This window comes from Cuculus canorus, chromosome 9, assembly GCF_017976375.1.
Source record: "Cuculus canorus isolate bCucCan1 chromosome 9, bCucCan1.pri, whole genome shotgun sequence".
NCBI classification, from domain to species: Eukaryota; Metazoa; Chordata; class Aves; order Cuculiformes; family Cuculidae; genus Cuculus; species Cuculus canorus.
In genome coordinates this window covers 21,983,303-21,996,960 of record NC_071409.1, presented here as the reverse complement: position 1 = coordinate 21,996,960, position 13,658 = coordinate 21,983,303, and the positions used below count along the sequence as shown (strand labels likewise).

The window sequence follows — 13,658 nt, the reverse complement described above, 5'->3', positions numbered from 1 at the left end:
AAGGTATTGGCCATAAATAATACAGCATTTGAGAAATTTATATCCAGGATGTTCTGCCTTAGCTCTTTGGGCATGCTTGCAATGCATTTAGGAACTCAGTGCCTCAAATCCCTGGCTCCTAGACTGGAGTCTGCTCAGTATCAGGAGTAATAATGAGCCAGTTCAGTTGAGCCAGAGCTAACGAGCCCTTTGGACCTTGACTGCGTATTTCTAACCTCATGGGCCCACGCTGGCACTTCTGCACGTGGGTCCCCTCCTCTCTGAAAGTGTTGCAGCAAAGCTTGGTGCTATTTCAGGAGCGCCTGCCCTAAACTCCACTAACTTTATTGCATAGGATGAGATGTGATTATCATACAAGGTCTGGAATAGCAGTCCCACCATTCTGTCTAAGAGTCACTAGCACTAGAAACTTGAAAGTGAGTTTAAATGTCTTTTCCTGAGCAACCGGTAAAGTTACATGGTTAGACCTTTCTCTAAATTTAGCTTTAATTAATAATGAAGATCCACACTGATTTAAATGAGAAAACATTGTTCCAGTATCTTCTGGGCCCCTTTCAGTGAGGACTATCAGACCTGTGCCTCCTGTCCTCATAGTAAGTCTATACTACAGTTCTAAAGTTCTGATACTTGGAGATTCCTCAGTGTCAGACCATGCTGCATCTCACAACGTTTGCATCACAGAGTGTTATTTCTGGCCAAAGAAAAGGAAGTAAGGTCTGAAAACAGAAAGAACCTGTGAAGCTGGAGGCTACCACAGTGAGAAGAGTGATTGGCAAGAGAAAAAAAAAAAATAACAAAAATCCAGTCCAAAACCAACAAATAATATTCAACCTAATAATATAACTTCAAGACAAAAGATTTGAAGTTAGATTGAGGTTGAGGAAATGCATGAAATTTTGACATTATTTGATAATTTTAAAGCACAAAAGATGTGATTAATTCTGTCTTGTTTTAGGAAGTACTTATCACTCACTCACAGTGAAGTTTACAGTCATACTAAACTGAATGTAGCGAGTGTCAAATATAACATACCTAAAACATATAGTTCTAATCATTTACACATTTAGATTATATATTGGGATATAGCAGTAAAGAATCTTCAGAAGTATTTTCTTCCTTCTGCTTGGCATGCCCTGCATTTGCTGTGTTATTTTGCACGGTGTTTGAAGATGAGTCCAGTACTTTTGAGATGAATCAACTTACTGGTTAGGGACTGGTGCAAATCTAAATGAATGGAACAGATCAATTGACTTCACAAATCTTTGGATCAGGTTCCAACTGGAGAAATACCTGTGGCTGTTTACAAAAGAAACTTCTCTCTTCCTGGACAGAATTCACAATGATGATTTCACATCTTCTCCAGGATTCTAGGTTCTGGTGTGAATATTCACAGTTCAGTTTACGTCAATTTTGAATAGACATAAGGCAGGCAACACTATTCCTTAGTCCACGGACTAAATGGTCTTAGAATTATTTTTTTTGCCTTTTACTTTCTTAATGTCACTGTAAGGTTTTATTGTAAGATCAATCTGCCTTTCCATGTGGTATCAATTTTAGCTTTAAAGGGCTGCTTTTCAAAACTGTTATTTTTTCACATGCTTGGCTACAGCAAGAAATCAGATGCAACTATAGGATCTAGTCCTCCTTGTAGAGGTTGAAGAGGGCTATTTGGAAACACAATAAGGTGCTGAACCCCCCGGGAGACCTTGAAGGAGGAAGGTACTTCTATAAAAGCTGAGTAAAAGAATAAGTAGACAGAATGACAAATGGCACTTGCCCTGTTACTCATCCTCTGAAACTGCTTTATCTCCTCTACAACCTCCCTAACTCCTTCTCATGATCTGGAACAACATACACTTACATAGCACCTTAACCAGAATTGCTCCCTAGGACAAACCTACAGAGAATGTCTAAAGGGAGAGAAAAATGTTTTTATAGCCATGGAACTATTAATACTGTGTTTTAAATTTCCGGTTGCTTTGGTAAAATTTGCCAGCCAGTTGGTTTTTGAGAAAGAGTAAATATTGCACTTATATGTGTAAGACTGGAAACAATATGATGATATTGTTTCCATCTCTTGCTTTCTCTCCCATTAAAAGAGTTCATCCCAGACACTCAAAAATTGTTAGATAAATGGATTCAATGCTTTTCGTATCTCTAGGACCAAATTTTCAGTACAGGCATGTGTAGTAGATACTACACCAGGATAAAATATTTGAGATTTGTTTTCAATTGTAAATGCCTCAATCAGGATTTCTTTTCAAGATGGGTGTTCCACACAGTCCTGCGACAATAAAATCACCCAGTTTCATTGTGTCCTGATGCATTTCATCATAGTAGCATTTCTCTTGATATTTTCCACTACTGCCACTATTTTATTTCTGTGAATGGTAGGAAGAGCATGAGTCAGAAACTTCAACTGCCGTGTAACATAGGCCAAATTAAGCAGTCCTATAAATGAAACCAGTTGATAGCTTAAAGTAACATGTTTAGTATTCTTCTAAGATAAACACATTTAAATTATATCTCAGCATTATAATATCTTGTGAATTCAATTTGAACTACAATCTGGCCCCAAGAGAGAGATGTCCAAATATAAACAAGGCACGGTCTCAAGAAGAAATAATATGTAAAGAAGGGGGCATTTCTGAGCCTTCAAAGTCCTTCTCTTTCAAAACTGAGGAGGCTATTGTGGAAATTATAGCATGCAGACTACTTGACACCAAGAAAAAACAATTGTTTAAATCTCTAAGCATTTCCTGTTATATAGAAAATTCACTTGGAGTCTAGTCCTTAAGAACATTATGGTGAAAAACAGTCTTGAGAGGTGGACATTTAAAACTCAGTTAGTTAAAATAAAAATCACAGTACTTGAACAGCAGATCCAGTAGCAAACATAACTTTCTGGTGTAAGTTTGAGGCAACACTTTTTTAGAGTCTGTGTAGTATGAGATTAGGAAGTTGTCCTGTGTTCCTTCAAGAAAAGGTAGAGAACACAGATGGTGGCTAGAGATGTCTGGCAAAGCAGACGATAGCAACTTGTAATTTTATATCCGTGCTAGCATATAATTGTGTAACTGTAAGCATGAAATACCTGATTTGTACTTACGCAGCTTCTAGAATTGTGGAGACAGAATCTCATATATTCTGTGACTAAATTGCTAAATACATTTACCCACAACTGACTTCTCTTACAGCTGATTGAAAAAAAGAATTAAACACCATATTGAGCTACCTTCAAAAATATGGTGTGAGGTAACCTCTGTTGCTCCTCATTTCCTCTTTTATCCCCTTTGCTACTTCCCTCAAACAAGCCAATCTCCTGCTTCGGGGAGTAAATTAAAATGTGTGCCAAAAGGTTTCCATTCTTCACGTGATATTACTCAGTAGGACTTCAGATTTTTCTTCCAGAACCACCTAGAAAAATGGGGTTTGCAAACCTTTAAAACTTCAATTCTCTTTTTTTTTCTGTTTTTACTTTTTTTCCAATGATGAAACAAGGACTAAGCTGCAGAAAAGCAGCATGGAAGAGTACTCCTAAAAAGAGAATTAACTGTGGGTAAACACTAATTCGAGTTTCACTGTGACTTTTGAAATTATGTGTTCACATGCCTGCAAAAGTTATGACATATGGAAAGCAATCCCTAATCCTAGATTATCTCTCAAGTGTATCACTCTTATATGTGTACCTGCCTTACACATACTCATAATAACTTCATGCATGCATGCCCTATATTTCACTGTTCACAGATTCTTTCATCCTCCAAAATGATTAGTAACTGTCTCAGGAATTTTCTTCTTTTATCTTTCCATCGCTTTTTGTTCTTTCTCTCTTCTTTGTGTCTTTTCTTTGTCACCAAGCCTCTTGCACCAGCTAGTGTTTCCTTCTCTTATTTTCCTGTCTTCCTTGTTCGTGAACTTCCCATCAAATGCTAAATCATTTCCATCCAAGCTTCTTTTTCCCACCCCCAAATCTGAGGTAGAAATTATACTATGACTTTATTTCAACTCTTGGAACAGTTATATCTCTTCATTTCTCTCCTTTCCACAAAACATCTCCATGGAGGCTCTTTGCCAGGTTCTGGGCACAGCAGGGAACCACGTCCAGCACAAGCTCTTCTACATATTTCTGTTTTAAGAAGAGGAAAAGCCACATCCAAGATATTTCTGTCTCTTCTTTTACAGTATTGTCCAAAAGCAAAACAGTTTTTCAAAAACTCATCTCAAATAAATCCTCTTTATCATTTCTTTTTTTGTGCCCTTGTTTGCATGTTTGTGTGTCACTGCCTCTGCTGCAGACACAGGGAGTTCCCCTTGCTCAGTCCCACGACTGGTAGTTTAGATCCTGCAGCCTCTCACAGTTGGATTAAAGTTCACCTCTTTCTATAAGGCATTAACAGTGTTACATTCAAGTTAAGCCTTTCATTACAATTTTAAGTTTTAGCTTTATGCCTCATTCAATTATTCCTACAATATTTGGACATTTCCTTAGGAGGTGTTCTCATTTCATGTTTGAAAATAATAGTTTGACTCATCTGTTGTAGAGAAAAAAATCTGTATGGAAGGAATAGCATTTGCTGAACATATGGAAAATAACAAGACATCTTCCTGTAATTTTGCAATATTTATAATAATATTAAGCCAATCTAAACAATTTGTATCCCAAACCTATTTTGAAAAGATGACTGAATCAAATATTCCTGTTTTCAATTTTGAAATTCAATGACAGATTGTCAGCTTGCAAGCCAGAGAGAGATGACTGCCAAACATAAGTCTCTAGTTACTGATTTTTTCCATGATGTACTATTTCCAAATAGATTGCTAAAAAGATGTTTCCACTACTGCTTCTGAATATAACAATACTTATGGACCTTGGAAAGATGATGAGTCACCTTTAAGAACCCAAAAACTGAAAGTAAAGGTGGAGAAATGTGTTTCCTAAAATTTGGCCTTTTCTGTTATCAACTATGATTTCCACATTTTTTTTATGACTCAGAAATGATTCCTGTGAAGGAGAGCAAGTGTGAAAATATATGTGCCCTTTGGGGTCAAAAATAAAGCTTTGCTTTTCTCTATGATGGGAAAGGAAGTTTTCTTTCCATATATGTTTTCATCTTTTTAGAAGCCTTTTTCGTGCCTTGTATATACTCCTTTATTTTTTACCTCACACCCAAAAATCTTCTGTTCTGATTTTTTTACCTTATCCAGTCAAATCACTAGTTGAATTGATAAGAGAGTTGTACATGATAAACACGAGATGCCAGAAGCAGCAGCCTCAGGGGGAGCCTCCTCTTGGTCCCTCTGTTGTCCTGTTGATCCCTACAGTTCTGGTGCATTGGAAGACCCTGTGAGGACCAGCACCATGTCTCAGGTGAGTAGGTTGAACCCAGGTGCCAGTGAATTTCTTACTATGAAATGGCCAAGTGGTACATAAAACTCCCTAGTTTGCGAAGTATTAGAAAATTAAAAGTGGTTGGAGATCTTTTCTTTCTTCTTTTTTCCTCCCCAATATATACATTCCTTTCCATACATAGAGTATATCGGTCCCCAGTTCAATCCGTTGTCTGGACTGTATATGAGGCTGTTGGTTTTATTCTCACTGTTCTGAAACTACTCTCTATAAACATGTTGTGATAAGTTGGTAACAAAAGCACTGAAATTTATTATATGTCTACCAGTGGAACATCAGGGAAAGGCAATAATAACCAGGCAAAGTGCTTTAGAGCTTTGGTGGGACAATCAAAGCCTCACAAATTCCCCTAAAACATAGGAGGAAATATTTCAAAGGCTTGACTTTATAGAAAAAGCTGCAAAGATTTGTTTCAGCGGTTGTAAAACTGGCAGTGAGACAAGTTTTGCCAGTTTCTTTTTATCCAAAACATTTTTCACAATGCCTTCAAAATATTGTCTTTGTATGTTCCCCTGCATTCTTATTTGAGTGTTTGTCTCATGTGATTTGTCTGTCTCCTTGTCACTTCACCTCACTCATGTCCAAAGAATACAGTTACCAAATCTAATGAATAAAGGAACGCAAAAGACATAACCTAGCAACCGCTGATTTGGGATGCCATATATTTTTTCATGATAAATAAAACTTTCTCTTACTAGAGTCAGTAGAGCATTCTGCTGCTTATGATTGATAGTACCAGTTAGTGTCACTTGCTCACTTTCAAAAGGTTTCTGAAGAATAACAAAAGTGCAGCGGACAAATGAATTTTAGCAGTGTTTAAAAAAGAGAAATTTAAGTTCTTTCACTGTGGATTTCACTTAAAGTAAAGGGCGCCGGAAAGCATCAGGAAGAAGGTCACTGAAATCTAACTTATTTTTTAAATGAATTTTACTTATACACAAATGTAATTGTATTGAGCCTGATCCAGTCCTTTCCATAAAATATCATGCTTTAGTTTATTGCCGAACACAGTGTGGTCACATTTGTTTGCCTGTCTAATTTTGATGATGCCTGGAAATTTTTTTCAGTTGATTTTAAGGTTAACAATTGATATTCAGCTGCCAATGTTCTTAAATGCAAGAATTAGCTGAGGACACCCTAGGTCAAGGTAAATGGAGTAATTTTAAATCAAAGTGTAAATCAAGAACATCGATTTTGGAATCTGTTCTTTCCTATAACCCAAGTATTTTATTATATTTGATTTATTCAGACAGAACTAATAATAACTCTCTTTCTTCCCTCACTGGTAGAACAGAGATTTTTTGAAAGTGTGTTGAAAATGTTGTTGTTTCAAAGCTCAAATTCATGCAAAGAAAGGTATTCTATGAAAATATGCTAATAGCACTAGGAACAGCTGGGATACTTGATCAACCTTACTTGTTACCGAAAGATCAGTGAAAAAAAAATTAGTGATAATGAAACAACAGAAATGTTCAAGTAACGGAAAAGGAATTGCCACACCTGGAAATTTTTTCCTCTCCATCCCAGGAATTTATTGGCTGTTTAGTCATGCATATTTTTCCCTGCACTTTTACAGACATCAGTATCCACCTCAACACTGACTTCACACTGTTCAGTCAGTACTTTCTTACCTGTGCACTTTCTCAGTACATTGAACCCAATTTTGAAATGAAAAGGTCATTGGAAGAGATAAGTGTTCAGTTGCCAGCAGACTTCAAGCACCAGCAGGATGGGGAGACTGGAAATGCCCAGGTCTGGAGGGCAGAAGCCCTTCAGACATAACAGGAAGAGTATTTACTGGCTGAACATCTCACGGAATAAAAGACTGATTGTTGGAGTGAGGCTGTTCTAAGCCCTGAATCAGAGCATGGTATTTTTGTCCACACGTAGCACATCCTTGCAAGAGTGTAACAGATGATTTGTACCACTGATTGCTTAGATCTGCTTGTGAAATAAATTGTGAGCATATTTTGAGGGGATGAGATGCTGGGAGAGTGTAACTGGAAGGTAAGTTACCCACATTGCCAGTCTGCTTAGCCACAGCTCCACACTGGCTCCTCACCTGTCTTGTGGTCTACTCTGAAAAACAGGGTTAGCATTAGTTACCAATAACTCAAAGGGATGATCCTAAACATCATACCAAGAATCTTACTGGCCTCCCAGGCTGTCCTTCCTTCAAGCTATTCCATGTTAACTGCCTGAACAGTCAAACCCATGAGGTAATTTGGTTTTTTTCCATATTCTTCTCACGCACTGTTATATGAAGTAACATTATTTATATAGGTAAATACTGCAGACAGTGATTAGCAGCCTATGTGCAGTTACAGAGGTAGTTACACTATCTATAGCTCCCAGGGGTTCCCAACCTGTCGAATCCTGTTCTGGATAATGAATGTGCAGGGAATCTCATGATTATTGTCAAAGAAGACTATTTCAGCAGATGTTACAGACCATGAAAATATATGGCAGGTACCTAAAAATGACACTATTCTCTTGGGTAATGAAGAGAAATATTGGTGCATAATGCCAGCATCTAGCTGCAAGCTTCACAGGCTAAATGTCTCTTCCCATCTCTTGTTGAATCATCGACATTCCTAATACTTCTTTTTAGCAAGGATGGAAATAAGAGGTGCCTAGAGACTTGGAAAATTGCATCAGCTACTGATGGGGGTGGTGGTCGAGTGGAAAACTCTTGGGCTGGCTGACAGTCTCCTTTTGTTTACTGAGAAATGTAGAAACCAAGAATTTCAGATAGACTTGAGATCCTTTGAAAGTTTCGCTTCTTTCTGTCTAAGAAACAGAAAATGTTTCTACAGGCCATACTTTTGATTTTTCATCTCACTGTTTTCATTCTTAGCGCTCATGTGAGAATTAAAACCAGAGATCAGTAGGGTCAAAGTATGAGCTTGAAGACCCCTCGTGAGAAAGAGCTCTGCATACAGTGTGCTGAGCCGCCTTTCAGTCCCTTCTAACCAGAAAGCACTGGGAGATAACCGATTTCTTTCAGCTTTTGTTAACTCTACCTTATCTCCTTTCCTTTGCAGGCTGCTCTTTCCTCCCTTCTGCTTTTGTACTTCTGCACATTAGAATATTAGGTCAAACACCCTCACTAAAAATTGTGCTGTACAATGTTTCTGATTTTCATCTTTGGCTTGATTTTCTCCTCATTTACTGGAGACATCAATGGTAAAGTAATTTTCAGTTCAGATGTTTGCACTTTGATCATGCAAGATTTTACTATAAAGATTATGTCAAATGAGGTTTTCCTAGTTCTTTATAAATCTTTACTTCATGCTCAAAATTGGTGGGAAAATAAGGAACATCTATTACTGTTGGAATTATTAACAATTTTTATTGTTTTCCCACTGTGAATAATGTGCTACAGAATATGAAGGATCTGTGGGTTATTACTGATCTGATCTTTTACTGGTACATAAATTGCATAATTGTACTGTCTACTGTAATAGTGATGTTTTCGATACGTGTGGAAGCAGAGAGAGGGATTATTTGTCATTTGCTGTGGAAACCACTTGAAATTCCATCTGCTGACTAATGTAATTATAGTGTGAATGATAATCAGACTAGATGACAGGTTTAAACATAAATGCACCTTATATTGTCAAATTTTAGGCAGCTATAGTGACAGGGACAGTGTACTCTATTTTGCACAGTAGGTTATTGAGGTTATATATATGTGTCAGAAATACATGTATCGTATACATGTAATGCAGAGGAAAACAATGATTTAGAAAAATGTAAATATTGTTTAGTAAAATCTATTACAGGCCTGGATTTTTTCCTTTTGTTTTCTCTTTTCTAAAAAATAGTTCTGTTTCATTGAAAGATGCACTATCTTTGGTATAAGATCCTGACTGCAAACTCCTGTAAGATTGTAAAGCTGCAGTACGTAATATAGAGCCTTCACTCTGTTTGCTCTCCAATAAAGGCTTAATGGTTGCAGCTTTAAAGCAATGTTGTCATAGCACGTCTTCATGATGCAGGAACAGTTACCAAGTTTTATTCCACCTCATTGTTTAGATTTCATCTTGGGAATCTATCAGATGCATTTTTGGAATTAATAAATCAACTGCCCAGCTCAATTCCAGAACACGCGTCCCTGCTGAATGCTTTTGTCTGTACTATGGTCTTCCATATCAAATTCGTATAGAGTGCTGTCATCAGGCTCCAAGTAAAAAGGGAAGCAGGAAGAGTTCATAGATTAAATTTTAGATTAAATTTTGCAAGACTAAAATTTGTATTAAAATACTACGAATTAATGAATATTGCTATCTGTAGTTATTTTCTGAGTTTTAATATGCTCTCCATGTATGGTAATAAAATATTACAGGCTCCAGTATGTAAAAGGAATAGAACTTGTTAACATAATTAATATTTCTACATATCAAGGCAAAAAATCAATCACACCTATCAATAAGCAAATTTGTTGTTAAAAGAAAAAAAGATTCGTATAATGAAAAGCTGTTAGTTCACCTTGAAATATAATGTAAAGGGACTGGGCAGGGCTTGGGCAGTACCCAGGCTGCCTGCGGGTCAGTGCCAACCACCAGGTGCACTGTTTCACTACTAAAGCAGAGCAGAAACAGGGAGCACAGGGTCGGAACACATCACGGAGCCACTGGCCACAATCAAGAACACAGCAGCTCCAGGATAACACCATGGCCAAGGCCAGTAGTACTTTCCTTGGTTGAGTAAGCAAGGGAATATCAGGTTGAACTAAAGGGGATGGATGTCACCTGTAATTAGAACTCTTTTCACACACGATGGTGTTTAATTCCAACATGGAAAGTTCTAACAAGTCGATGATGAATGATGTTTAGAGAAGATGCATAGTTATTATTTAAGGACTTGGGAAAATGCATTATAGTGGAAGACTCAAGAGTATAACCTGTTTTATTTAACGAAAAAGGAGAAAAGGATTAGGGGTTATTGGAACACAGCCTAGAATTATCTCTATATGGAACACAAATCATAATGTAAAGCTTAGAAATTGTCAAATACATATAGGGTCTGGAAAACACAGAAGGATGAGCAAATTCAGTCAAGACACAAGACTTCCTTTTATAATTGTAACCCGGTTTAAGTGGAATTAAGTTTTAGAAGAACCTACCAACATTTGTTCTGTATTTTTCATCACTGGAAATGTTTAAGTCCTATCTGTGCTTTGCGTTATGCACAAGGTTTTATGGAGAGTGATCTCCTCCGATTTCTGTTCTATTGCCAAATAATATTAGATCCAGTTTCAAAGTTGATTTCACCTTTTACAAATCCATGTGTCCTTCACAAATCAAAGGAACAGTCCACCATAGAAGTAAAATTAATGTAAGATTTTAAAAAGTTAAGTAAAAGAAACACATTTAAAGTATGAAATAAGTGTTTGGTTGCATATTTTCACAGGTACAGATTTTTATATCTACAATTTTCTCAGAAGGGAGTACAAACAGATACCTCCCCATCCCATCAGGCTTGCAGCCTTGCAATTGATCATGCATGATTGCCGTAGCAACTTTTTTTCTTACCACACTGAAATGTTTTCACTTCAAACTGAATATTGCATTGAGAGCCCTATAACCTTGCTGTGCAGAACAAGGGCTGCCTCACTTCTCTTGGACTCCAGCTAAATAGACTGAATGAAAAGTTGAGTTTAATCGATTTCAAACATCCAAATGAAATATGCTTATTTGCCTCTTATAGAGGCTAGGACATATTTCACTTAAAGACGAATCTAATGGAAATAGCAAGTGGTTCGTCATTGGCTTCAGTGAAACCCAGGATTATGCTGACAGTACACATGGGAAGATAGGCTTTCTGAAAAGAACATCCTGAATTCCAATCACTTTATCATATGAACATAATATACCTACATATTCTACAGCAGCATGTTCTGAGCAAATGACATTTTAAAGGAAATTAGGTTTTCTGCTCCTACTTCTACCAAACTATGGAAGTCTTTGGCAGAATTTGAAATATTTTGTTTCTAAAACTTGAAACCATTACCTTTCTTTGTAACAACTATTGCCATGGCAAAAAAAAATAAAAATGTTTTGTGTTTGTTTTTATGGGCGCATACACATTCTTTTCCTTAAGATCATCCAATACAATGAGCTACACAGCAAGAGTTTGTTTTGCTAAGGCGTTTTTTTTTTACCAGAACTAAGACAGGTATTCTGGATAGCTGAACAATTAATCCTTCCTCCACCACTCAAACAGTCGAGATTTTTTCACCTCCTCTGAAACAACAAAGATCTGACCAATCAAACAAACTTCCACAGTGAACTTACCCAGTTTTTGCAAATGTTGCCCAGTATCTCAACATGGATCGGCTTAAAGTTTCTTCAGCTTTGGTGTAATTCACTCTTCTTTCTAGGGGCAATCCGAACACAAACTCGATCTCATAACCATGCATTACCCCCATCCACTCTGGCCAAGGGAGCTTTGAGGATCGATGTTCAAAGAAATAAAAGAATGCTTTATGTCCTACTTGTGCAAATTTTTTTGTGAATTCCAGTGCAGGACATATTATATTGTAGTCACCAAGAATATCAACCATGGCATCGCGGTAATGTTCTGGCTTTTGTTCATTTTCCCAATCTGTGTACTGAAAAATAATTGATTCTATTGCAAGCTGGCTTGCTTCTGGGAAGGACATAGTTAAAGCTGCTTCAAATTCTGTTTTATTTATCAAGCTATCATTATCCTTACTGAAACCAGGGACTCCTCCATATACTAGAAACTCTGACCCTTCATGTTTGTTCACACCAACCAAGATCTGTGTTTGTTTGAAAAGACCATTCTGAATCAATGTTTCTGGCATATCTGAGAGAAAATCATCATCCACAGTAGGACAAAAATATATGTTTAGAAGAGACTTATGTGTTACAGCAAAAACTTCATTCTCCAGTATATCCTTTGGGTCTTTGTCCTGGAGACAGAGAATTAGCTCTGTCTCGTTGCTGGTGGGACACTGGAGTTTTTTAGCTAAAGCCACTGTTCTGTTTCTGGCTTCAGATGCTGTAATGGCAGCCCAAGGGGCATTTGCAGATCCACTTTGCATGATGGCTCTTGTGAATAAAGGATGACTTTTAGGAGAAAGGATATGGTAGCTGACAGAAGCCGAGCCAGCGCTCTCTCCAAATATAGTCACACTTTTTGGATTGCCTCCAAATGCCGCTATGTTCTCCTGAACCCACTGAAGTGCCAATCTTTGATCAAATAAACCTGCATTTCCAGGAGCTTTCTGGTTTCCCGGCAAAGCCAAAAATCCTAATGCACCTGTCCTGTAGTTCATGGAAACTACAATGACCCTTTCTACCCTGGCCAGAAACTTGCCATCATACACAGGTAAGGAAGTCGATCCACTCTCAAAGCCACCGCCGTATATCCACACCATGACAGTTGCATTCTTAGGTTTGGGAGAAGGAATCCATACATTAAGGTACAGGCAGTCTTCACTGAGATTAGTTTTCGGATTCCACATCTCTGTTCCAGGAAATCCTGGGTAAGTTGTATCTATAAGCTGGTAACAAGAGTTCGCGTGCTTTGTGGCATCCCAAATATCTGACCACTTCTCACGAGGTTCTGGTTTTTGAAATCTCAGTCTACCAATGGGCGGTTGTCCATAAGGTATTCCAAGGAAGGCTGTCACAGTTCCCCCCAGTACTTGCAGATTCGTCCCTCTGACTCTACCTTGCTTCGTTGTAATGATGTTATCTTCAGGCATTACTTTCCTGATGAACATATACAGGAGAAGAAGCCACATAAGAAATCTGGTATAGAGACTTGTACCATTCATCCACATCATGATGCCTAAAACACAGGAAAAAAAGAAATTCAGATTTAGTATTGCAATGTGTTAGTGCCAGAGGCAAAACAGTTTATTCAAAAAGGGTGTAGGTCACCCTAAGGGCACTGAAAATAAGGTGGTGCTGCTGCATAAATCTCTGCATCCTTCAACCATAAATTCTCTTTAGTTTTTTTTTTTTTTGCAAAGACTGTGTGTATTATTTAGCAGTTGGCACAGTGCTTCAGAAAAAACATTGTTGCTTAAACACATAGGACTGAAGAAGCCAGAGAAGGTAAAGCCATATAAGCAGACTCTAACTACTTCAATTAGCAGATACTTAACTACTTGCTTTGCACAGGAACGTTGAATAGGACATTTTAAGATCCATTATACTGTTAGAGGTTACTATGGCAATTCGTATTCTCAAGCCATAAAGAGTGAAAGAAA

At 37.5% G+C, this 13,658-nt stretch overlaps 2 protein-coding genes across 8 annotated transcripts in view; one reads left to right on the top strand and one right to left on the bottom strand.

Moving 5' to 3' along the window:
- Nucleotides 1-11,669, top strand: part of LOC128853012 (translation initiation factor IF-2-like) — a 155,762-nt gene extending 144,093 nt beyond the window's left edge. For 3 of the 4 annotated variants that reach the window (XR_008451214.1, XR_008451213.1, XR_008451217.1), the window contains one exon: nucleotides 5,209-11,669. The gene's annotated coding sequence lies outside the window, so the exon portion shown is untranslated. The remainder of the gene's footprint in view (nucleotides 1-5,208) is intronic. The other variant, XR_008451215.1, reaches the window with a different exon arrangement.
- BCHE (butyrylcholinesterase) overlaps nucleotides 1-13,658 on the bottom strand; it is a 51,469-nt gene that overhangs the window by 15,102 nt on the left and 22,709 nt on the right. For all 4 annotated transcript variants that reach the window (XM_054074288.1, XM_009558155.2, XM_054074290.1 and 1 more), the window contains exon 2: nucleotides 11,710-13,234. In XM_054074288.1, the coding sequence (XP_053930263.1) occupies nucleotides 11,710-13,229 (1,520 nt within the window). In that variant the 5' untranslated portion in view covers nucleotides 13,230-13,234. The remainder of the gene's footprint in view (nucleotides 1-11,709; nucleotides 13,235-13,658) is intronic.